Below are 27,058 nucleotides of genomic sequence, written 5' to 3'. Positions count from 1 at the left end.
ACTGACATCATGCCCATTAGTCTGAAATGGAAGCACATGTTTCTGATTTTCTCCTTAGAGTGCCAGAGGAGAACAGTGGGGTGGGAGCAGGCTCTTGCATGAAACACTAAACTACGGTTTAACATTGTGTCTGAAAACAGTTCTGCTGTTTTCACTGTGCTGCTGCCTGTTACTTTAATCTATAAAGTTATTGGATTTTGTATTGTTTTAAGTGAATGTTTCAATGCTGCTGTAAGTCAAAGGATAGGATATACATCCCTTAAATGAGCAGCAGCCAATGTGCTGCCTTCTAGATGGTCTGGACTATGACTCTTCTAGTGAGAGACACAGAACCTGAGAGAGAAAGGAGAATATATAAAATTCAATTGAGAAATAAGGGCCCAGTAAAGCAGCAGGCTAAGGACCCTTGACATGGGAGAAAGCCAGGATTAGGACTCTAAGAGTTGGTGAGTCCTTGCCAGTGTGGTGTAGTGGTTCGGAGCGATAGACTCGTAATCTGGTGAACCGGGTTCGCGTCCCCGCTCCTCCACATGCAGCTGCTGGGTGACCTTGGGCTAGTCACACTTCTCTGAAGTCTCTCAGCCCCACTCACCTCACAGAGTGTTTGTTGTGGGGGAGGAAGGGAAAGGAGAATGTTAGTCACTTTGAGACTCCTTTGGGTAGTGATAAAGCGGGATATCAAATCCAAAACTCTTCTTCTTCTTCATGATGGTACCAATTCTCAGATCCATGCGGCAGTGGTGTAGAGCAGGGCCCTGTTGGTGGTGGCTCCTTTCCAACAGTTATCAGATTGTCTCTCACACCGGCAATGTTCTGAGTGTACTTCAAAGCGTATTTATTTCACCAGGCATTTGCTGGTTAATTTCACAGGGTAGCAAGTGTGGTGCTGCTGTTCTTCTAAATGTTGCCACTGTTGTTTTCTTACATTGCTAATGTTTGTTTTATGATGTGTACATATTGCCATGATATTTATGTAAGTCTTCTGTTAAATAACAGGAGGACAGGAAGGGTGTAAAACCCACAAAGGTGGGACATAAAAACCACAAAGAAAGGAATGAACCTCAAGGGAAATAAAATTGAGAGACAAAGAGAGGCTGATGGAAGGACATGAGAGGAACCCTGCTGGATTACCAGTAGCTCAGAGGTCTATCTAATCTAGAATCCCATTCAACCAGTAGTCAACCAGATGCCCATGGGAAACCCACAAGCCAAAACCTGAGCACAACTGCAATTCTCCCTACTCGTGGTTCCCCAGAAACTGATATTCACAGGGACACTGACAATGGAGGTGAAACATAGCTAGCATTGCTAGTAGCCATTGGTAGCCTTCTCCTCGAAGAATCTGTCAAATAGGAATATGAAGATCACAAACTGAATTGAAAGAACCACCTGCCAACTAATTGGCAGCAGGCCCCTAATATCTCTGTACTAGCTAAGAGGAACCATTCCATCATTTCGTTAAAATGTATCCAGACTACACAAAATGTATAGTTGTTTAAAGTGTAGCTACTCTAGGGTTTTATGAGGTTTTTTTCTATAAAAATAATGATGGCCAAAATATAGTTGCTCAGATATATATTAGCTATTCCATTTGAATAAATCCTTATGAGATCATAAATGCTTGTGGAACTAAAGGTTAATGAAGTGTGGAAGATTGTAAAGCACAGAAATGAACCTGCTAGATCGTAAATATGCATTTGTTATTTTCAGTGTGAATGGTACCCAGTTGCAAAAAGAAAAAAAGAGAGGGGTGACAAGGGAGAGGGTTATTCCAGGATTTCATACACTGAGATCACAAGTGGGGGGAACACTGCTGTTTGTGGGCTTCCCATGGGCAAGTGAGTGACTGCTGTGAAAACAGAATGCTGGATCAGATGGGCCACTCAGTCAATCTAGCAGGACTCTTTGTATGTTCTTATACCATGGTGCCCAGGTAAGAACATAAGAACAGCCTGTTGCATCAGGTTGATGTAAACAAAATCTGCTCCTTTTCCCTTGTGGGGTATCCAAGAGCCCGTATAGAGTCCTTAAGTAGAGTCCTTAAGCCCGTATAGAGTCACCTATTGGTAGGAGAAAATAACAGAGGCCAAACGGAGAATATTGAGAAGCAAAGCAGCTAGTAAGCCTGATCTTCATTAAACTGTTGCAAGAGGGTCCTCATTCACCACATGCAGAAGGGAGGAGGAACCCAGAACCATGGTGTGCAAGACCTTATATAGACTTTTGAAATTGTCCACCCTGTAGCTCAAGACCACCCCGAAAAACATGATACATACATCACAGAAGGAGGCAGTCTACAACAGAGATCCTGTCCGCCAGGATACCTGACAATGGCCAGTGATTGCTTACTTGGGCAACCTGGCCATTCTTTTGTGCCTGTAAATACTTTAATTCCTGAATCAGGTCACAGGCTCACCCTATGCTTACAAAGATGCCCTAAAGACAGGTAAGCAAAAGACAATGGACAGGCTTTCCCATTTCCTTCCTCCTTGCAGAGAAACATTTGAGGTCAATTTGGGAGAGTCAAAATGGTTTCAGGATTGTTCTCCTGTACTATTTTAGACACGTGGTTTACATACTTACATATGCGTTTGCCTCGTGAATTTATTAACATTTAATTTATATACTTGAGACCTTAAATTCTTATAACAAGGCCAATAGCCCATCCAGTCCAGCATTCTGTACTCACAGTTGCCACCCAGATAATCATGGCAATCCCACAAGCAGGAGCCAAGCACAAGAACACACTCCCCTCCAGTGCTTTCCAGCAAGTGGTACTCAGAAGCATTATTCCCTCTTGTCATGGAGGCAGAGCATAGCCATCATGGCTAGTAGCCACCAATAGCCTTCTCCTTTGTATTTTTTTTCTAGATTTGTTCAGTTTTCCAGAAAACTTGCGTCAGCATTCCCTGGGCTGGTCCCTTCTAGGTTTTCTGAAAATCAACTCGGCCCCAAGTTGGAGAAATTTGTTTTACACTGGGGGAAATGCAGCGAAGGGAAGGAGAGGCTTGGAGCCCCACAAGTTTTGCTTTTTTTCTGGTTAAACTCCTCACTCAGCTGAAATGTCACAATCTGAATCTAGATCCAATGGATTCCTCCCCCATCTCTTGTGTCAGTGTCTGTATGGCTTACCACCTGAGAACCACCGGTATACTGCCTTAGCAATGGAATAAAAAAATGGGATATAAAATTAGTTGCATTTAAATGTTCAAATAATTGGTGTGGGGTTTTTTTTTATCTCAAAGATAGTTATCATTAAGGGACTGCAGTGTATTCTTATATATCTATAACAGCAGCCAGTAAAAATAAAAGAAAGTTGGAAAATTGTGTGTATGTGTGTGTGTGTGTCTCCACACACTAGCATGTCTGGAAATAATATGGCTCCTAATGGATTTTGAGGGGGTTGATTGTATTTTTATGCAATCGGTCAAACTAGAAATCCAAATAATGAAACCCCAGCGGGCCAGTATATCACGTTAAGGATTTATGAATCATATTGTCAAATGCTGTTTTGTATTACAAAGTATGGGATTTTGATGATAACATGGAGAAAGCGCCATATATTAGCAAACTCATACTGGTTTTATCAGGTTATAAGGCATTTTGCATCTTGCTTCTGGGCTGAATTTTCTTTCTCCCTTTCTCTCCTTATTTATTTTCTCCCCTTATATTATTTTCACACTGTATTATGAATCATCCACAGCTGTTTGACTCTGCCAGCTACATGACTGACTGTCGCTTGACAATGAGCTTATTCTTTTTCATATATATATATATATATATATATATATATATATATATATATATATGTATGTATACACACAAGAGAAAAATCAGGGATGGGGGAATTACCCCGTTTCTAGGTTGTGCCACTTTCACATGTGTTCACCTAAAAGTTTGTTCCACATTCCCATTATTTCTATTATTATTATTATTATTATTATTATTATTATTAAAATTTCTATACCACCATTCAGCCAGGGATCACAGGGTGGTTTACAATATAAAAATATTCCACATGAATGCATGTTCTTTAAAAAAAGCACAAAAACACATATTTAAATATTTTGTGTGTGTGTGTGTGTGTGTGTGTATTCTCTGAAAATGTGCATTTATAAATATATTTGCTCTCAGAAATATATACACACAAACACATATTCAGGGACTATGGAATCTGGTGGGTAATTCAGGCAGCATTCCTAACTGCACTAGCTTACCTGAAATGGCCAATGGCTCTCTGTGGGTTGCAGAACAGTCCTTTCCAGCCATAGTTAGCCATAAATAACTGGGATCTTTTGCTTGCAAAGCAGATGGTCTAATACTTTGCTATTGGCATTCTCAATGTTATATGGACAGGAAGGGGCCCTTGTTTTTTTACTTAGGGATCTCTTTGCCACCAAGACTCCCCTGCCTTCTGGTCTTGTAATTCCTGTTGGCTGTAAGAAGATATCAGTATTCCAAGCCTTGCCGCACAGTTTGCGAACAGCTCAATAAACCTACATGTAGCTCATATCCTTTTCTAGACAGAATGAGCTGACTTTCTTTACTGTCTCTCTCTTTCAGGCATCCTGCCTGTGTGTTAAGCAAGTGGAAATGACCTTCTGAATTTTCATGGGTCCCCCCCTTCCTGTCCCTCTACTTTTTAGTGATTTATTTTTTACACTTGTTGAAGAACTTTACCAAAAAGGGTGAGGGGAGAAAGAATCTTAAAGTACTTCCCCATGTTCAGTACATTGACATCATGTGCAAAGTCCTGATGTGTTCAAGGGTAACAAAAGCTAAAGACAGTTTACAACATAGAACACAAATGTCAATACATAACATAATATCTACGCACAGGGCTGGATTTAGGTTTGATGAGGCTCTAAGCTACCGAAGGTAATGGGGCCCTTTATATGTCCAGCTGTCCTTTGTCAACAACAAATTTTTGCTGTTTTTTGTGTTGAATGTATGCTATATGGTAATTTTTGGAGCTAATAGGTATCTAAAGCCATCCGCACATAACAAATAGGTCGCCTACACAACACAAAACACTGTTGCTGTATGTAGGTTTTATTTTATTTGTTTTTTATCTTATATTGTGGAAATGTACATCCAGGTTTTTCTCCTTTAAATTTTTTTGGGGCCCCCAAGAGAGTGGGGCCCTAAGATATAGCTTGTTTAGTTTATACGTAAATCCAGCACTGCCTATGCAACATAAAAATCCAAACAGTTACATATATACCACAATAATTATTGCACAACAAAATACAGATTCTCGTAACAGCAACAGCATAAAAAATAAGGGAGGAAAATATGAGCATCAGATATCTAAAACACACACAGAAAAACCCCAATGCACAAATACCAAATCTTCTATCTAACGGTAGTTCTTAATCCCAACCACCAATAGTAAATGACAGACAATCCTAGCTTTCACCTGGGAGCTTTCCTTTCCTCTCTCAGTCTCACCCTAAGATATCCTTTCACCATCTATTTGCCACTGTGGGTGTAACCTTGACCCCGCCCCCAGTGTTGACTCAGAAGGGAAGACACAAGAGGGGAAATTCCCTGTGGTGTCTCCCACACATATACATGATAGGCACACACTCTGGACTCCTTGTACCTTTTTGCCTAAGCAAGCCCACACCTAGCAGTGGACTTACTTGACCAAGCTGGGAAATATAGGCTTGGGAAACACATGGGCTTGTTTCAATTCCAATGTAACCTATGTCTCATATCACCCCACCAATGGTGTCACTCCAGTGTTGGGTGTCTCATCTTGCCCCCACCCCCATGATGGGTGTGTGGCATGGTCTTTCTCAACTCTCATCATATAGGCTTGCTACTAGCGGACAGGGACAAGGGATTGAGGACCCTTGAAGGGGACACAGAACCTAGAGAAAGTTCTGCACTGTGGGTCACACTTGAATGTTACCCATCTTTCATGGCATCAGAGTGACCTTTCAGATGTTGTTGGGCCACAGGTGTCAATTGGCTCAAAGTATTCCATCCATCGGCCCATTGGCCATATTGGTTGAGGCCAGAGATATCAGAGAGTTCCCATGGAAACAACAGTGAAAATTGTTGTTGTTCACTTATTTGTCCCATGTCCAGAACAGAAATCAATCCAGGGAATACTATCATTATTCAGCGTTATTGTTGTTTTTGGTTCACAAATGATACGTAATTGATTATGTCCCCACTCCCATTTGCATTGTGTTTCCTTTGCACTGGGACGCGGGTGGTACTGTGCTCTTAACCACTGAGCCTCTTGGGCTTGCCGATCAGAAGGTTGGCAGTTCGAATCCCCACAACGGGGTGAGCTCCTGTTGTTCGGTCCCAGCTCCTGCCAACCTAGTAGTTCAAAAGCACGTCAGAATGCAAGTACCGTTCCGGCGGGAAGGTAAACGACATTTCTGTGTGCTGTTCTGGTTCGGCAGAAGTGGCTTAGTCATGCTGGCTACATGACCCAGAAGCTGTCTGCGGACAAACTCCCTCGGCCTATAGAACGAGATGAGCACGCAACCCCTGAGTCATCCGTGGCTGGCCTTAATGGTCAGGGGTCCCTTTACTTTTACCTTCCTTTGCACTGGGATGAATGGTGTGGAATAATGCCATGTTAGCATCTACCATTGTAGACAAAGAGTCAAATAAGGCAGTTTTTGTCTGAAGTAGAACAGAAACAGCGCTGCATGTGATGAACTTGCATCCCTAGTTGAGTCTATGGAGTCCAACCAAGTTTGGGGATGGCCACCCTCTGCCTTGATGCAAAGGCCCATGCCCCCCTGAACCTCCCAGTTATTTTCCTGGCATACTGCAAAGTGGAATCAGGCTGTTTACCTACTTTATCTTCCTAACCCCTATCTTCTCCTCTGCTGGAAGCCACTGCCTGGTTGCCTCTTTACTGTTGTTTCCGCTGTACTGAATGCTTCAGCTGCTAGAAGGTCAAACGGGTATGACCTTGCCATTTCATCTTTATGTGCGCAAACCAATTAGCTATCAGCAGATGATCCAAATCAGCAAAGGCAGAACTCACAGCAGGGCAATTATGTTGTAAATGGCTTTGTGTTTGTTTCTTTTTATTTTGAAGTCTTTGACACTAAAACTTCTGGGAAGCACATTCTGTTCCTTCCGCAGTGTTCTGCAGCCGCCACAAGCTTCAGTTGTTTCTTAAACTTTTATGACTCTTTGGGATGTTTGAGGATTTGCTGGTTCATAAGTGTCCAATATGACCAAATATATTTACAGTACCTATAATGAGACAGCGATAGGAAGCATCTCAAGGAGAGGCTGGATATCATTGCCAGTGGTTCAATTAGAATTTATTTCCTTCCAGGAATTATAGAAAACTGGCTTCTATCAAGTCAGACCACTGAGCCATGTAGCTCAGTATTGTCCACTCTGGCCAGCAGTGTTTCTGACAGTGTCTTTCCTGGGCCTCTCTCAAGGCCTTCCCTATGCAAAGGGAACCTTCCCTATGCAAAGCACTGCTCTACCACGGAGCTAGTCTATTGATCCACCTAGCTCAATATTGTCAACACAGACTGGCAGTGGATCTCTGGGGTTTCAGACAGGGGTGTCTCTTGTCCCTTCTTGGAGGTAACAGGGGTTGAACCTTGGACCTTCTGCAAGCAAAGCTAGATAAGAAGTTGCCTTATATTGAGTCAGAATATTGACTGATCTAGCTCGGTATTGCTCATGCTGACTGCCAGAAGCTCTCCAGGATTTCCGACAGGGGTCTCTGTTATCTACCTGGGCCTTCTGCAGACATGTGCTCAACCACTGATCTATGGAGCACAGAACACATCCCTATATTGATTGAGGTCGTTTGGAACTGCAAACACTTTGGGGAAGTTCAGGTTAGGAGAATTTTGAAAGAGCCCTCAAAGGCAGGAGCATATGATGAATAAGGGGAGAAATGGTGGTTAATTCTTCATGTTGGGGCAGCCAGCATTGCTTCCAAAGCAAAACGGGTCCAGAAGCAATTCTGTCCAGGCCAAAAGCAGAGTGAGAGGCCAGGTTTGTCACCTATTGGGAAACAAGAGGTTGCCAATTCCGTAATTAACTTCTCATAGTTAAATGAAAATACATGAAGAGCATGACAGAAGGCAGAGAAAATCCACAAACCAACCACAATTTCTAATGAGAAGTGAGAAGCGTCACCTGTCCTTTTGTGCAAACATGGAATGTAATACAGAAGTAGAGTTGGGTATCATCAGTGTATTGATGACACCTTGCTTGAAAACTCATCATATAGATGTTGCACAGAATTGGGTACAAAATAGTGTCATGTGGCAGCCCATAATGTAAACACCAGGGGGCTAAAGAACATTCTTCCAACGATACTCACTTGATACGAATTGGCAGGTACGAACTGAGTCACTGCAGCAGAGTGCCACCAATACCCATCCCTGCAGAAGGATTCCAAGCTGTTATGAGATCAAGCAGAAGGAGCAGAGTTGCTGTCCTGCTCTCTACAAAGACCATCCATCAGGGCAGCCAAGTCTGATTTAGCCCCAAACCCTGGCCTGAACCGAGACTGGCACAGATCCAGGTAATCAGTCTGATCTAGAAATATCTGTAGCTGTTCTGCCCACAATGCAGTTCTGCCTGTAAGGTGCAAATCCAAAAAACCTGGATGCTGATTCCATGTGAAGCAGCTCCCTCCATCTGTGTTGCATTTTAAACCAGCAAAGGATCAAAACTGAACAATGGCAATCAGACTATGCTCTGCCTCCATGTCGGAGGCAGTAATGCTTCTGAATACTAGTTGCTGGAAACTGCAGGAGGGGAGATTGCTCTTGTGCTCAGGTCCTGCTTGCAGGTTTCCCACAGGTCTGCTACTGTGAGAAGAGAATGCTGAACTAGATGGGCCTTTGGCCTGATCCAGCAGGCTCTTCTTATTTTCTTAACAAGGCACAAGAGTGGCAAGAAGCAGTTCTTGATTTGCAAGTTTTCTGTTCCTGGTTCTGCATAAAGAAAGAGGAGGCTCCTGAAGACTTCAGAGGCCCCTCCCTGAATGCAGCCCTGCAATCGAGTGATTTTTCTTTCTTTTTAATAATAAGGATGGGAAACATCAAGTGACCGGTGCCTGCAGCTCTGTTACCCCTGCTTCTCTATTCAAAATGCTGCATCTCATTTGAGAATGCAGTTTTTTGTGGCAGCTGGCTGGAAGAAGAGGGAAGTCAGCAAAGCAAAACCAAGATATTTTCCACAGGGCGGCTATGAAAACTGGGGAACGAGTTCAGAGCATGGCGCACTGCACACAGCCCGTGTAAAACCTCTCTGCCTTGAAATAGGTCTGGACAATTACTGCTGCAGTGTTAAGAACACAAGAATAGCCATGCTGGGTCAGACAAATGCAGGCTTGTAAACAGCCCTGTGTCTGGTCACCTGTGGTGAGCAAGAAAGGTTTTTGCAAATTGGAAGGGAGTTTAATCTCTTTTTCCTAAGCCATCATTGTGCTTCAATGACTTAAATAGGTGTGTGTGGACAAGCAAGCTAGTTTCTGGGTTAATAACTTTTGTGGATTATTAGTGAGGCTGGACTTAATGGCCTATGCAACTCAGCATCCTGCCTTTCTCCAGTACTCAGCCAGACACCAAAGAGGTAGTTTACAAACTGGCATTTAAGGGTGAGGAAATTGGCTTGGGTTTGTTGTTGTTGTTTGGCCTATGAGGAAGCTGTGACCCTTCAGATGTGTCTGGACTTCAGACTCAGCTATGGATAGGTGAATTGGTCAATTTCAGTTTCTCTTCTTTTTTACCTTAAGTTTGATCTCAAGTTTGATCTTTTTAAAAGTTGCCGTGAAAATTCATCAACAAATGTTTCCAAATGCTTATATTAAACTTTGCCTAATACACATTTTTTGCAAAGCAGATATCAGTTATTTATTCATTTCATAACCTTCATACACTGCTTGACTGTAGTAAACCTCAAATATATCCGCATCTAGAAATGAAGCTCTGGGGCCAACAGGAGGCTAGAGGATATGTGAAAAAGTGGCTGCTGCGGCTGCTGTGGGGATGCTGAGCGATGTAAACAAAATCCCACTGCACCTCTGGTCTCTTCGGGGCTTACTCCGCCCTCTCTGACATCCTCTTCAGGCTCCAGGGAAGGGATTTATCATGGACCACAAGGATTCTCCAGCTCTCTCCTGCCATTTCTGGGTTTGAACTGAATTCTTTAAATATTTGTGGCATTGTGCATATACACAGTCACACGCAAGTCGATCACACTTAAAGGTGGGAGGGTGCCTATATGCTGTTTTGTGAAGACAAAACCAAGCCAGCCTTCGCCCCAAATCCCCTTTGAAAAATGCAGTTAACCAGGAACAGAACCCATTATGTTATTAAGGTTCACCTGGCTCTTAATATTTTGTAAGTCACTTTTTTGTTTTTGGCAGGGAGTAACAAATAGATCAAAATAGTCATTTTCATCACCTTATTATATGGAAATCAGACAGAAATTTGAATGAGGGCCAGTGATGAGAAATACTTCAACTACCCAATAACTAAACTATAGAATTTGTTCCCAAAAGGTGTAGCAATGGCCACCCACTTGGATGGCTATTAGACAGATTCACAGAGTGGAAGGCTAATGAGAGCCACAAGTCATGAGGACTAGAGACTTCTGAACACCAGTTGCTGGGAATCACAGGAAGGGAGAGTGCTGTTGTGCTCAGATTCTACTTTCAGGCTTCACATCTGGACATCTGATTGGCCATCGTGAGAGCAGGATGCTGGACAAGATGGACCTTTGGCCTGATCCAGATGGGCTCTTCTAATGTTCAAATGTACAGTGTGTGTGTGTGTGTGTGTGTGTATGCCAGTGAAGCACATATGATTACTTAGCAAAAACACCAAAGAAATTAGACATTTAGAAAACCCTACCCTTGTGAAAATGACACTTCTGCTTGTGTGGAAATGTGCTTTTTGGTAAGGCAGATTTTAAAAATATATTTATTGGAAATAATTGGCAGATTTTACACATCTCTGAAAGAGATCAGCTCATGTCTATCATGAATTTTCAGCGGGCCCGGCTGCTGCATGTGGCTGGCACAAGGAAGATAGAAAAAGGCCTTCTGCTCAGGCATGAATCTGAGCAAATAAAAAGAGGTCCAGCAGGGTTTCAGCGAAAGGTGGTGAGCCTCCGATGGGTCAAGCAAAGAAATCATTTCATCATGTTGTCATTTTTTTTTTATTTCCTTACAACATCCAATGTAGCAATCAGCCATTCTTTCTCAGCATGGTGCAGCTGCATTCGCAAGTTGACTCAGCGGTAGTCTGTATAAACACGGCTCCTACAGGAAGGAGTTTTATGTGTGTGACATTAGTCTTGTTCACAGGGGGAAATGCTAGACATTCCAGTCCATTCCAATTTGCCGAAGGTAAACACACGGCACAATTTTTTAGATTGGCCTCTCGCATCGGCCCTACTGCCCGGCCATAAATAGAGAATGAAAAAGGCGCTCACTCGAAGTCCAAACAAGCACTGGAAACAAAAGGAGCAGGGGGGTATACTTACCCTGTTTGAATTTGAATTCTCCAAATCATCATCCACAACATAGACATCAATACCACCTCTTGGGGGATTTGGCAATTGACCAGTTAGAACTGTTTCTTGAGCTTGCATTTCCCCCATTATATTTATATTATTTTGATGGCAGGGGGAGTGGGGGGAGAATTTGCAATTTGTCACATAATTTGGAAAAAAAATTTTTTTGAAGACAAAATGAAATTATTTTATCTTTCTGTGGCTCCCTCCACTCCCAAGAGTCATCGGTATGAAACTATACAAATTTAAAATGGAGATGTTGCAAATGAAATTGGATTTTTCGCAATGGGCTTCCACACAGTACTGGAGAAATATGTAGCTTTTTGCCAGTTACTGGACATGGAAATTAAGGCTTGATTAGACTGGCAAAAAAGGTGGTGGTTTTCTCCTTTGTTGCTGGAAACTAAAAGAAGATCAACATTCATTTTTACCATACTTTTTTGTACAGACAACTTATGAGCTAAGGAATTGGCTTTTAAAACTCAGATACAGTCGAGTTGCATCATACATAGGGGTTTGGTTCTGAGGGCCGTGCATAAATGTGAAAATTGCTCATAGCCAAAATTACCTTTCCTTTGGCTGGCAAGAGTGGCCACAAGAGGCGCCATGTCTCTGCTGCTGCCCCCCACTCCTCAACATACAACTGACTAGTTGAAGGGAGGAGGAGGAGGAGGGTGGCAGGCAGAGACAGAATAAACCAGAAGGGGGAGGCGGACGGAGGTGGTCAGGGAGAGACAGGCAGAAATAAAGGCTTGAACAGATCTGGAATGTAGCTGCAGCCTATCACATAAAGTTGCATTCACGTAAGAAAAATGTGCATTTGGTGCAGTGCAACTGCACTATTTCCGACGAGTGGATTGGCCGAATCCACTCCCTTGTATGTAAAAAAAGAAAAAAAGATTTTGGGCTGTGGAATGAGTCTCTAGCAGATTGAGCCTATGGCCATAGACTAATTGCTATATGCAATGAGGGGCTTTTTCTCCTTCTGTGGCCCTCTCCCCAACGTTGTCAGCATATTCTGCATCTAGTAACAGACATCTTGGTGGGGCGCTGCCACTCACCTGATCTCTGTACTATCATGTTGCTGCTTATCAGGAGGCAAAGGGTAAGGCAGCGGGGAGCTTTGGTGGTGCTAGTGTGCTAGATTGGCTCTCTTGGAGCTTTTGTGTTGCTCTGACCTCCCTGCCACCTCACCCCTTCCCCACTACCTTCTAGTAAGCAGCAACATGCCCAGTCAGAGGTTGGGTGAGCATGGCTCACAGTCTAAAGTTGGAGCTAACTCTTTATTAGCAAAAACACAAACTTTGCAGACTGGGCTCATACCTGGTGGGTCTTCCTCCATGAAATCAGTTGTTGAGACTAAAGGTTTCTGACTCCCCACAGCTGTCCATGTCTCCTCCTCTCCAGGGCTTTTCTCAAGCAATTGGAGACTGTGTCTCCGTGTAGCCAGTCTTTCCTCCACCATTTTCACGCCTCTCCTTGTTCCTTCCTCCCACCCTCCTGATTCAGCTTCAGCCTCTGATTCTGGGCTCCTCTCCACCACCAACACCCCCAGCTTGTTAAGTACTGCTACCCCTTCAGCTTCCAACATCTCCTGTTCCCAGAATTCTCCCTCTGATCACTCATCGTCATCCCACCACCACTCCCCGGGCTCTGAGCCTTCTTCCATTGGTGGTTCCCCAGATGATTCCTCCCACCATTCCTCTGTCTGCAACCAGTCCATGACAGGTGAGTGGCAGTGCCCCACCATCCTCTCTGCTAAAGGCTGTAGCATCCAGGAGCCTTAGTCCTTGTTGCAGTATTTCTGTAAGGGAGGTATGGGGAATCTGTGCCTTTCCAGATATTGTTGGACTCCAGCTCCCACCAGCCTCAGCTGGCATGGCCAATAGTCAGAGATGATGGAGGCTTTAGTCCAGCAACATCTAGAGGGCCACAGGTTTCCCACCCCTGCTTTAGAGGATAAAGGGGATTTGGGTACCATCATGGCTAGGGAACACTGATTGGGGGTCAGACCCTGATTTTTTAGCCCCAGCATCTGTTCGTTGTTGTTTACAAATCAAACTTTTTAAATAGTAGAGTGATCCCCACTCCTTCATCTAGGCATATCAGTAATCATATTTGCTTTGCCCACCTTCAAGAAGTGTCTCCTTGTCTTGCTATCTTGATATGATTCTTGTATCATTGTTTTCTGTGTTCCAAGGAATCATGACTTCGACTAGTAACAAAGACTTTATCCCCTTGTGCAATTTACATTCTCCTTTTAAAAATGTGGCAGTGCAAAAAAATGTAATTGAGCTAATTATTCCTCCAGATTAGAGGGGTTGCGAGGCCATTATTTATTTTATGTGTGCAGATAAACCACAATTTTGCATCAGTTTGCAATTTTTAAAAATGTAATCATAAAAAACTATCAGCATTTTAGGGCACACTTCTACTATGCATGCTTTTGTATGTAATTTGCTGAATTATACTTGTTTTTTCAAGCAACAGATATTTTTAGTTTTATTACTTTTATCAATCACCTTCTACACCAGTTTACACATGCTTAACCAGGAAGTGCATAATACTTATTCACATTTCTTTCTTTTTTGGTGGGTTGGAGGAGACAACACCCCACCATTTCATTTCATTTTCCTGTTGAATCAATCGAGTTATTTATTGGGGGGGGGGGTTAAAAAGAAAGCCTTTTGTGGACGTCTTGCAGGCATTATTTGATTAAGTTGACAATATTATGTGAACAACGGTTGAGTACCCACCGTGCTGTTCTTTTGACCAAATTGATTTGTGTAATGAACACTTGCTCTCTCTTTGAATAGGCCTCTTGATTTAAGCAGTAATGCCGGAAAGCCGAGTGAATTTACAGCCCCCACAGCCATTCTCTTTCAATCCAGGGAGAATAGTGGTGGCAGTTCACAGAAAAGCGTAACTCAATACATTGTGCTATAAGCGCGGGGCAGAGGGGAAAAAAATAATATCGCCCAGGTTTTGCAATATACCTATTTGATTTGATTTGTAAGCCTGATAAAAAAGCAATTGAGAAAGGTTCAGGACAAATTATATATACATACACACAGAGACACACAAACACAGCCACATGCTTTCTAAGTAGCCCAAGAAGCTATACAGAATGCATGCAGGGTACTAAATAATAATAATGAATTGCAAACTCTGTGTATGTGTGTGTTTCTCAATTTAGAGTAGCACCACTGAAAATGAAGCAGGATCAGGATCCTGGCATAGCAGGTGGTGTAAGTCAGCTGGGATAGCTCAGTTGGTAGAGCATGAGACTCTTAGGGTTGTGGGTTTGAGTCCCACATTCGGCAAAAGATTCCTGCATTGCAGGAGATTGTACTTAGCCTGCTTTCCTGCACAAGCTTCCCAGATCTAAACTTTAAATGTAGGAAGCTTGGGGAGAAGTTAAGGTTTGCTTGCCAATGAGCAACACCCATTCATGGTTAATTACATTAAAATATTACAGCTTGCCATGTTAATTACAAGAGAATGGAGGGACATTTCACAGGCTGGCTGTTATTAATGGGTGCTCTGCTGATGGTTTAAAAACAATTTATGAACCACAGATGAAAATGGAACAGAAGCAATAATCCCAATTTTTAAAATCCTTCCATCATTTCCATTCTAAATCTCCTTTGGGTTAATATTGATACTGGCCACTTTGTGACATAGGAAGCTGCCATGTACTGAGTCAGACCAATTGGGGCACCCAGCTTTCCTCAGCTCTGCCTGGAGATTCTGGAGCTTCAATCTGAGCGAGAGCCTTTTCTCAGTTCAGATGCAATTGCAAACTAGGCTTACTGTGAAGCTGGAAGCAAGGGATGCATGCTTTCTCATACAATGGCTCTTGGAACAACATTACGTCATGGTGCTGGCTGGGGTTTAAGAGAGTTGAAGTTGAAAGTGAATGGAGACAACTCAGTTGGGAAAGGCTACTGTCTCTGCATACAAGGAAGGGGCCCATAGCTCAGTGAGTATAGCATCCCCTGCATCTCCAGGTAGGGCTGGGGGAAACTCCTTACCTAATGCTGGAGAGCTCCTGCCAGTCAATGTAAACAATACCGAGCTAGATGGAACAAGGGTCTGATGCAGTATAAAGCAGCTTCCTAGTTTCCTATATGGGGATGCGGGTGGTGCTGTGGGTTAAACCACAGAGGACTTGCCAATCAGGACTTGCCAATCAGAAGGTTGGCGGTTCGAATCCCCGTGACAGGGTGAGCTCCCATTGCTCGGTCCCTGCTCCTGCCAACCTAGCAGTTTGAAAGCACCTCAAAGTGCAAGTAGATAAATAGGTACCACTCTGGCAGGAAGGTAAACAGTGTTTCCGTGCGCTGCTCTGGTTCTCCAGAAGCGGGTTAGTCATGCTGGCCACATGACCCGGAAGCTGTACGCCAGCTCCCTCAGCCAATAAAGCAAGATGAGCGCCGCAACCCCAGAGTCGGTCACGACTGGACCTAATGGTCAGAGGTCCCTTTACCTTAGTTTTCTATATACAGGACTGTAGTCATATTCTCAACAAAACAAAATCAGACCCAGGGGAGCAAAAAAAAAATAAAAGGATTGCCCCCACCGGAGACTGATGTTTGGTAGGAAAGCAACTCCATGAAAACCTGGGGCTGGTGCCACGGTGAGGAATGTAAATTGGCTAAAGAATGATAAATTAAATTTGACATACGAAGACACATTCCATTGTGAAGATGTATGCATGCCCTGCATATAGTTTTCTCTGTGCATTTGTCAATACCTAAATCAAATTTTACCAAGATTAAACTTGTGTAGCTCTGCCTTATTGATTGAGTTAGAAATGATTATGGAAAAAATGAGCCCCAGAGTCCCACATTAAAGTAGTTGCAAAATGCGTTCAACAGTCTTCAAAGAAGCAGTTTAGTTTCAACAATTGGAAATGTGGGGGAGGGGGGATGTTACCAGAATTTTCAGGCTGGGTATTCTTCAGTGCTTGGTGCATGGTGCTTTTGTATGCTAATGGTGGCTTCAAGAACAGCCTCTGTGGCTTCTGTTTTGTTGGTTGGCTTTTGCTATTCACAATGCAGAGATAACCCCCCCTCCCAAACTGGGCAGCTGGTCATCAATAACTGGAGTAAAATATGTAATTGTTTATCAGGCCTTTTAAATTAAAAATACAATCTCAGTGGAGCCAGTGAAAAGTCATGCAATAAATGGGTGGAAATGACCTTTTCCGTAGAGATGACAAATGATGTCTCAAATCTCCAAGCTAGAAAGTAGTTGGACATTATAGCTGATGTATATAGTGCAGATTTATAGAGCAGGGCTTGCGTTGTTTCTCTCTCTTTTTCTCTGCTCTCCTAAAAAGTTCCAAGTAAGTTATGTTCCATTCTATTGTTTCAAGTTGCATGGAAGAATTCTTTGCTCGTCTGAGTGTTGGACCACAAATATTCAGCCTGATAAATCACAGCAGGTTGGATCAGCATCAGTGGCACAATCTGTTGAAAGGGATACAACTGGCTTTTCTTTTTGCTGTCCTGACTGCAACATTGCACGTTTCAAAGAACCTGTTCTCCTTCTGTACCAGAATTTTCTCTATTTGCCTCAGGAACAGCAAATCTGTCCATTTTTGTTTCTCTCTGTTTTTCATTTTTCCAATCTTAAGTAGAGATGGCAGAGAGATTTTGTTTGGTTCACATTTAAGGGTGAACTTACCTATTTTGCACTTTCCAAAACAATACGTGAACTAAAACAGAATCATCCTTCCAGATTTGCAGGTCTCCTAATTTTGCATTGCAGTTCTTCAGTCAAATAATGTGAACAAAAAATGCATTTACTGCTGCAAAGTGTACATATAAATGCATATTTTAGTGAAGATAACATACAAAAAGGTATTGCATTAGGGAAAATTGCTTTGCAAAAATATTTATGTTGGACAAGATTTTGCATAAAAACGTGTATATTATGAGAAATGGGCTCTAAAATTCTGATGAATTTTTACGAGAACTGATATAAAATTAAATTGACACATTTGCCCAACCCTCATCTGAAATCCACTTAAATCCACTTAAATGTCTGCATGAAAATTTGTACACATTTTGGTGTGTTTGGAGGCTTCCCGCTGGAGCTTCTGGTTCTGAGAAGAAAATGATGCGCTAGATGGACCTTTGACTATGTTCTCTGTCTGTTCTGGCTTCTAGAAAGCATTTTCTAGTTTGTTGGGTTTGTGGCTTTGGCATGTTTGGGTTAATAGCCAGGTTTTGGAATTACAACAACCTCTGTAGCTTATGTGTGTTTTCTACACCACTGTGTTGAATGGGGCTTATTTCTGAGTAAAGCACGCATAGAATTGCAGCCTTTATGATGCCGGCCTGGTTAGATTGTGCTTAGTGCAACTGGCATTTCTCAGCACTCTGCAGCCTCCCCAGTTTCCCATGCTTGCATTTACTCTTAAGGGGAGGACATCATGAGTAGGCCTGGGCGATATATCGCTCAGGACCAGTCTGTAGGGGCAGACATCGATCTGGCCAACTTCACTCAGCAGTATATCGCTGGTGAAACCATCACCACTCTTGAGTCCCTCTGCCTCCAGCGCCCAGAGCACTGGCTGGGAGCTGGAGGCTGAGGGACTCTAAGTGGCGGAGGTTTCACCAGTGATATACCGCTGGTGAAGCCGCCATCACACTCTGCCCCGGCAGAGGGAGAATCAAGCTGAATCAGAGAGGTGCCAATACAGCTTGTTTCTTCCTCTGCTTCTTTAAACTGCTTGGCTGAGGAGTGCTCTGCTGCCCTCGCCTCAGCCAAGCAGTTTTATGGAGCCATGGCCCACCATCAGCTCACATGATCCTGCAGCAGGATGGGGGCTCTGTTAAAGTGCTCCCCCCTCCCCAGCTGAGAGAGCCTTGACCGCAAGTAGGAACAGGATTGGGACTGCTCAGCTGAGTAGCAGAAAACCTGCCCTTCCCAGCTGAGATCCCCATCCTTGCCTGGCTGCCTTCTCCGGGAAGGTGCGCTGTGCCTTTCTTTGCAGAAAGACAGATCCCATCCTCCGGTTGAAGGCAACCAGGTGGTGTAGGGGATCTTTGATGCTGCTGACAGGCCCAGTGCTCACCAGCAGCCTCCAGTAGCCCCTCTCCACAAGGCACAGATAAGGTGACTTTGCACCTTCTGCCTTGTGGACTTTGCCTGGGAGGGTGGGAGAGCCAGTGTGGTGTAGTGGTTAAGAGCAGTAGACTCGTAATCTGGGGAACCGGGTTTGCGTCTCCGCTCCTCCACATGCAGTGACCTTGGGCTAGTCACACTTCTTTGAAGTCTCTCAGCCCCACTCACCTCACAGAGTGTTTGTTGTGGAGAGGAGGGGAAAGGAGATTGTTAGCCGCTTTGAGACAACTTCGGGTAGTGATAAAGCAGGATATCAAATCCAAACTCTCCTTCTTCTTCCTGGGAAGAACAACCCCTTCACTGGAGGAAAGAGGCAGCGCACCCACCTGGGCAAAGGCGAAGGCTGTCAAATGCAGAGTTTGACAGGTTCCGTGCACTTGGCTACTGCCGCTTGGTCTGTCTTCGAGGAGTGGGGGGCTAGTGGACAAGGTAGCTCGCTTGCCCCACATGTCAACAAAGGCAGAGGGAGCTTGGCCAAGGAGCCCCAAGGTCCTCTTGCTCCAGCACGAGCAGCAGGGGACTTGGAGCTGGCTTTGCTGGGGGCAGGAGCTTTTCCGCCCCCCAGCTGAGAGCAAGCTGGGGCCAGCTGTATTCGCCACAGCCCGCGAGGCACTGGGGTGAAAGCACTTCAGCTCTCATGATGAGAGCTGCTGCAGTTTCACCTGGCATCTCACCAGCTGGGGCCAATGCAGTTTTTTCCAACATCATGGTATATCTCCAAACCACGATGTTTGGCTGGTGATACACCACAATGTTGAAAACCCAACATCGGCCAGCTCTAATCAGAAGTCCTCCCATGGGGCCTTTTCAGATCAGGCAGCCAGGAAGGCTATAGAGTGCTGGGCAAACATTTGAATGGGAAAAGAAACTCGCACGATACTCACAGCCACCTCAGAGTGATCAGGTAAGCTCAGCCTCACGCACCCCTAAAATTATAAAGAAATTCTAAAGTGCCCTGAGAAAGGGGTTGAAGAATTGAAGTTTCTTTTGAGAGGGAAGAATGCATTTGAGAAATTGGAGGGTACAGTCACTTATTGAAATGTCACTGAAAATCAGAGTCAAAGCGAGTTTGAAAGTCCTTCCACAGGCAAACCTCTCACAAATTACGAGGGAAGCCAAAAATGAATTTCAGGAAGATGAGCGAAAATTCTCAAAGGAGTTATGTGCTTTGTTAGCCTTGTTAGATCAGTTTTATACCTGATATTCCCGGTCTTCTTTTTTTGTAATGGAACTTCAATGGTGGTGGTGACTGCTGCCTTTTCCAGGGTACCCAGAATTGCCAGGAGGTCCCTTTCAAAGATGCTTAGGTAGAATTAGAAATGGAGAAGAATTCAATTTGTTTTGCATTTTTTATTGAACTGATCCTAATTTGCACCTTCTAGACCAATGCATCAATCAGAATATAATGATCTTTTGAATTGCACACTACTATTTTGCTGAAGGGAAACTTCCAGACCAAAATGTGTTTGAAAATTTTGGAATAGAATATGTTTACAACTGCATGCATTGAGATAGACACATTTTTTAAAATATACATTCCCACACACATTTTTAAATGAACAAATGAATCACAGTTTTTTGTAGAAAAGTGATGATTTATGAAGAAACACATGCAGAATTGACATGCACCCAAAATCTCTAGACCAGCCTTTCTTAACCTTGGTTCCCGAGATGTTGTGGGACTGCAGTTCCCATCATCCTTGAACACTGGCTGTTCTGGCTAGGAATGATGGGAGTTGTAGTCCAACAACATCTGGGGAACCAAGGCTGAGATGCTCCAATACTGAGTCATGGTCCTTCCCCTAATAGTATCAACCTTGCACAATGAGAATGAAATTTTGAACAGGGATGATGATGGTGATGATGATGATGTGTATATTGGTAGTAACTTGTATATAGCAAGGGGAGATACCAGAAATGGCTCCCCAAATCTTCAGCAATCTTTGAAAAATGCACTGCCAAATGGGGAGGGGGAGGAGGTCAAGGAAAATCTTCCTGTGTTTTAGAAAATGCATGTGTTTATTCCATGCTTTCACTGTTTATTTGTTTGGTTTTGTGCCAGAAAATTAAGTTCATAAAGGTTCTTATGCAAAAAAGTATACATATATATATATCTACAGTATGATTAATTAGGTATCCCATATTGTCTTGAAATTTCTAAACAGAAAAGAAAAACAGCCCAGAGCATTCTTAACGTTTTGGTTTGCAAAAGATGATTAATTTTAATTTTCAGATGACATAATGAAATTAATTGCTTTCATGTTGTTGAAGCAGAAGGCCTCTAAAACTTGCTATCAGGCTACAAAAATGAAAGTAATATGCATGTATATTATGGATTGTGAATGTGACTCTTTCCCAGGCAGGCTAAGGTACTATTCACTCATTTATTTCGGTTTGTTTCCCCCCCTATTCCAGTCCTGACATGGAAATGTGCTCGGAGTTTGTACGTCAGATCAAACTAATTTGAACACACACTTACTGGAAATGTGTTGTCGTGTGTCATAGATTTGCATCCATGACCAGCACCACCTAGTGGTGGAAATGGAACTGGAGTAAAGAAATGAACAAGAGGAATCTAGAGGGAGCTGGGATTTCTTATTTCAGATAAAGCCCAGGAGCACCTGAGAGGCTTCTTATATCCTCACTGCCAGCTTCTCTCCTCCCTGGCCATCACATGGGCATTCTTACCCTGACTCTGAGCTTCCCACCAGCTCCCCTGCCACTGATTCTTGAGGTCCAAGGGCTGAAGGTCGGAAATTGGGTGTCAAGGCAGGACCTCACCCCTGGAGCTCCCTGCTTAATTAAAATTTAGGCAGGCACTTTTGCTGTATTGTTTTCAGTGCTTGCTAAAACTTTTTTGGTTTAGGAAAGCCAGCCTGGATACACAATTTTAAAATCAATTTTAACATGTTATTTTATTCTGTTGTTGGCATCTGTCTGTTTCGAGAGTCAATGGAGTGTGCCTCCCAGGGTTAGCAGCACCAAAGTGATTTCCAGTGGCAGAGCTAGCTGCATGGGTGCCCAGAGCGGCAGCCATGCCATGCACTGGGGGGGGGGTGATCTGCGAGTTGCGCGGGGGTGCATGTGATCCACGGTGCACAACGGCGGTAGTTGAGAGATCTGCGGCATGCAATGGCAGTGGTGGGAGAACTGCGGGGGGAGGAGGCAAGCCACCATGCACAGGGGTGGCAAGGTGAGCCCCCATGGTGTGCCTTTTTGTCACCCCCTCATGAAAGACACCTGGGGCGGACCACCCCCACCGCCCCTTCCTTTTTTTAAAAAATCATTTTTATTAAATTTTCCATTTTAACAATCCAATCCAATCCAATCAAATCACATTAAATATTCCAAATTATGCATAACACACACACACACACACACACACACACACAATAATCCAAATATTCTGCCAAATTATAATTTTTTTAATGGGACTTCCCAAGCTTCAAGTTCGGAGGCTTCTGATCATCTCATAACTCTTACTGCTTTTCACAGTCATTTCCAATAGTTCTTCTAATTCTTCCTGTTGTTAACCTTCCTTCTTTCATGGCCTCTGAGTTGTTCCCACAAGTGAGTCAAAACAAGCAATGATGTGTTTCTGTGTGGATTTTATGTCCCACTGCCCCCCATCCTACGCCCCTGGTGACCTCCCCAGGGCGCAAGTGTATGGAGGTCCTGGGATGCCCAGAGAGTACAATGTGGGCCAAAGGAAATCAGAGCACTGCGTTTGGCACCAGCTTGGCTGCTGGAGTTGCTGGAAGGAGGCACACAAGCACCATCCAACCATCTTAGGGACGCCATTCTGGATTTGTGTAGGGCTTACCCCTTAGTCTTTTCTTCTCTCCAGGATATCCCACAAGGCAGCAGGGGTTTAGGAACAGAGTTTTCCTTCTCCTAGATGGACTTCCTTCCCAGGTTGATGAGGCCCATTTAGCTTGTATATTCATTATATAACCAAATCGTTTATTTATAGTTTGATACATTTAATGCCCGTTTGTTTTGTGACGTTTGATTTTATCTGAATTTTTAATGCATCTTTTATATTGTTTTATGTAAAATGTTTAGAGCCTTTTGTTAAGAGGTACGTGAACCTTTTCAAATAAAGGATTTAATTCAAATTGTCAGAAAGGCTGTCAAGGGGCTCAACAAGATGTCAGTGAGGGCTTTGTCAGTTTTACTCATTGTGGATCCACAGAAATGAATGGGCAGTTCATTTCTGGATTGAGTTTAAGGTGCTCACACTAATGCTTGGGGAACCCTCAGGAATGGTGTTGGGAACAGTGTGGTCGAAGACCACCTGAAAGGAAGGGGTTCAAAAGCAGAGGGTAAGTTCTATTCAGAACAGACCCACTGAAATGAATGGACCTATGTTAGCCATGTCCATCGATTTAAATGGGTCGACCATGAGTAGGAATAGCATCACATGACCCACAGAGCTTCCACATCTGATCCCACTGGACCGGGAGGACGATATGTATGAAGACACACAGCTTCCTAACTGATGTTATTCATTCAGTTGACCAGTCTGCCCATCCCTTTCTTGTTTATCCATTCATGAACACCAGTTTCCAGACGAAATACAGGTCTGGTGTAACGAAACAATGCTGGAAGCCTGACTAACTTTCTTTTCTCTCCCTTCCCGCATTCCATCCCATCCCCGCCCCCTGCTTGGATTTTTTTTAGCAGACAGACGATGCAGCACAGACCGACGGACAGCAACAGACACAATCTTCTGAAAACACAGAAAACAAATCACAGCCGAAACGGCTGCATGTCTCAAATATACCCTTCAGATTCCGGGATCCAGATCTCAGACAAATGTTTGGGGTAAGTACTTTGTATTATTACACAGTTTGCATTTTTTAAATCTAGCATTTTAAAGTTGTGAACCGCCCTGAGATCTACGGATGAAGGGCGGTAAACAAATTTAATAAAGAAATTAAATAAATAAATAAAATACTAGTTTACATTTGCATTTAAAAAAGAAGAAGAAGGTCCTCTTCAGATTGTAACCTCACACTTACTACCGTAAGTTTTGAATGTGCATCATCAGTCCTATAAACAGGGCTCAAGCCAGATGCAACTTCAGGAACATCTCAGTAGTTGCAGCTTTTTTCTATGTTCTCAGTGGGTCAAGGGGGTCTAGGTCCCACTCCATGGGGCAGGGTCTGTGTCAAGCACTTATTCTTAACCGAGAACCTGTGGGCAGATCCATATCAGACATTTATAGCACAGACCATTCACATTTAAAGCATATGACTCCCCCAGGAATCCTGGGAACTGTAGGTTGTTAAGGATGTGGGCATATATTAGGGGAGTCATATGTTTTAAATGTGCATTGGCTGTGCTTTAAAAGTCTGGTGTGGATCTGCCTGCAGGTTCTCGGCTAAGAATAAGCTGCTGGGATTCTTTGAGCAAAGTCATGTGCTTTAAATGCACATTGAGTGTGCTTTAAACTCATGGTGTGGATCTGTCCTCAGACAGTTGAAGCAGTTTCCACTGTTGGTTTCATGGAACCATCGAGACCATCTCAGAAGAAAACAGCAACAAAGGTCAAGTACACAACATACACCAAAAGCAAATTTAACACACACATACACCAAAGAATCCTGGGAACTTCAATTTATCCCCCACAGAGCTGCAACTCCAAGCGCCCTTAAGAAACTACAGTTCCCAGGATTCGTGGAGGAGGGGGAATGCATTTTTAATATCTGGTGTGTACACAGCCAAAAAGTCAAGTACCACATCAAAGACTAGCAGATCTGTTTGTGTTTAAGGGGCAATATGACAGATGAAGGCTGCAGTCCGAATCCCCACTTGCCTAGGAGAATCCCCATTGAATTCAACAAGACTTAATTTTGAATAGTTGATGCAGGGCTGTCTTTAGCATATGCTGCGCCGGGGTGCCCAGCACCACCAATTATTTTTTTTTGGGGGGGGGAGGCCAAAGTTGTTGAGCCTTTTTTAAGGGGGAGTTCAGGAGGTCCGAGTTCCTTAGCTTTTGGGGGGGCACACAACTCTCTCCCATGCCGTTGCAAGAGGAGAGCAATCCTTCCCCCGGGAGGGAAGCTACATTCCTCATGTGAGCAGTGTGCACCGGGCAGGCCTCTCGAAGGCCCACCAATCCCAAGCGTGCAGGAGGTGGAGCCATCTGGCTGCCTCAGCATCCACAGCAGAAAAGCCTGCAGTGCTCTGATGGGCTCCACTGCTCGGCAGCGGCTGTCGGCTGGCCTGGCTCTTTAATCCCCGGACTCCAAATCTCGGCCCTAGACTCTTGGCCTGGAACCTCTGAGAGCCCAGCGTCCGGATGCCCTGCACCCCTAGTGCCTATGGGTAAGCCGGCCCTAAGTTGATGAGAGTCAAATGGCAAAAATTGGTCATATAAAAAAGGGGGTAAAAAGGAACCGATGCAGAAATGTGCCAAACTGAATTTAAGATTAGAAAGATGAGAAACCTTGAGAAAACAAGGTTTCTTGCAGTAATCATAACAGGGAACCCCACTTAGGTGTTCCTCCTGCACATGAGATGCTCCCCTGCATGGAACAAGGGTCACACCATCAACCTGAATGGAATCTTCATCTCCACATACACCAAGTGGTGCATAGGAACATGCTTACTTGAAGTGCATAGAGTAGACTGCAAACAGGAATGTTTGTATGTGCAGAGATGAATCCGCTGGTAACTGTTTTTATTAGCTGCACTTCAGAATGCAGTTATTTTCCTACACTATAGAATCCTCGAAGTGTTGAAAAATCTTTTTTTGCATTTATATGTTTCTATTGCATTGGTGTGTGTGTGGGGGGGTATGTTTAAAAATGCTTATGTGATTTCTTCTTTTTTGTTTCCTTGCAGCAATTTGGTAAAATCTTAGATGTTGAAATTATTTTTAATGAGCGAGGCTCAAAGGTAAGCAGTTGAATACACCTGTGGCAATGTTGAATTTGTTTGAAGTATTCAATACAAATAAGAGGAAGCAATTGCAGTGCTGTAATAAACCCTTTCTAAATATCCACTTCAACAGAAGCACCTCTTGGGCTGCTTCCCCCACCCCCCACCCCACTTTCTTTCTTGTCAATTTCCCAAACAGCGTGAAATTCATTGGCCTAATTTTGAATCCCTTTAAAGGGGATAATTTTAACTACGATAAACTGTCACCAGTTAAAGGGGAATATTGCCTTCTGCTTTTAAATATAATCAAGTGTTGTCTGCTGATTCTCTCTCCCATCCCTGATAATTGCCTTACTCATTTGGTGAAATTAGTTCAAGCTTGCAAGGGGGGAAAAAGATTGTTAGAATAGGTATATATTCTGCTCTTGAAATGGAAGCAAGTAATATAATCTAATATCCTCTGGAGTAATTACTTGATCAAGTGTGATTTTTTTTTCCAGATTATGAAAGTGCAGCTGCTGTCCTGCTTAGTTAAAACTTTCAAAATGTTGCTAACCTTTTTGAATTCAGTTTCTGTGTTGCTTGAGCAAAACAAGAGACAAAGGCTGCAATCCTTTACCCAGTGATTTAGATCAATGGGACTTACTTTAGAGCAGGTGTGGGGAATGTTTGCCCCTCCAGATATTGCTGAACTCCAACTCCCATCAGCCCCAGCAACCATGGTCAGTCACCAGGGAAGAAGAGAGCTATAGTTCAGCAACATCTGGAATGCTGCAGGTTCCCCACCTCTGCTTTAGAGGCTGGAGTACCTGTGGCCTTTCAGAAGTTGTTGGACTACAACTTCCATTAGACTTGACCCTTGGTGGCTGGGGTTGATGGGAACTGGAGTGCAACAATATCTGGAGGGTCACAGGTTCCTCATCCCTGGTCTACACTGTTTGGAATTGGCTGCTTTAACACCCTTTCCCCAATTTTGCTTAAAAGGGATGCAGCCTGAATCACGGAGTCTCTTAATAGCTGCTTCACTCTTGGTTTGGACATACAGGTTATCCACCCGATGGAGTGCAGAAGTGAGCTTTGGGCTCACATTCTCAGTAGTGGGTGGTGTGATGGAATAGTGGAGCTCACCTTGCTTCTGGTTGGTTGCACTGCGTTGCTTGCTGGGAGTCATAGGGGAGGGGGAAGAGGGAAGGGGGGTGCATTCCAAGTGCACCCGATTGGATGGACGTAGCCAGGATTTATGTTAGGGGCAGAATCTCAGTTAAATATTTTTATTGATTTACTTGATGGGGGCGGCAGCTGCCCCCCTGCCCCCCTTGGCTATGCCCGTGCCAGATGGGCTCCACCGGTGTGTTTGCGTGGTGCCAACCACATCTGTCCCCCCTTTATCTCCTAGTAAACTCCAATGCTGTTGCCAACTGGGGGTCAGGTAAGCCCTGCCACCCCACTCCACTGTCTCCTACTCTTCAACATTCATATAACCAGTAATGAAAGT

The 27,058-nt window shown here is 43.8% G+C and overlaps 1 protein-coding gene across 38 annotated transcripts in view; it reads left to right on the top strand.

Annotated features, from left to right (window-relative positions):
* RBFOX1 (RNA binding fox-1 homolog 1) overlaps positions 1-27,058 on the top strand; it is a 1,446,067-nt gene that overhangs the window by 1,303,594 nt on the left and 115,415 nt on the right. For 37 of the 38 annotated variants that reach the window (XM_083585208.1, XM_083585181.1, XM_083585174.1 and 34 more), the window contains 2 exons: positions 23,359-23,502; positions 25,528-25,581. In XM_083585208.1, the coding sequence (XP_083441334.1) occupies positions 23,359-23,502; positions 25,528-25,581 (198 nt within the window). The remainder of the gene's footprint in view (positions 1-23,358; positions 23,503-25,527; positions 25,582-27,058) is intronic. The other variant, XM_083585184.1, reaches the window with a different exon arrangement.

The sequence above is a fragment of the Podarcis filfolensis genome (assembly GCF_964270895.1).
Source record: "Podarcis filfolensis genome assembly, chromosome: 14".
Classification (NCBI taxonomy): Eukaryota; Metazoa; Chordata; class Lepidosauria; order Squamata; family Lacertidae; genus Podarcis; species Podarcis filfolensis.
The sequence above is the reverse complement of the archived record's forward strand: the minus strand, read 5'-3'. Positions and strand labels throughout refer to the sequence as shown.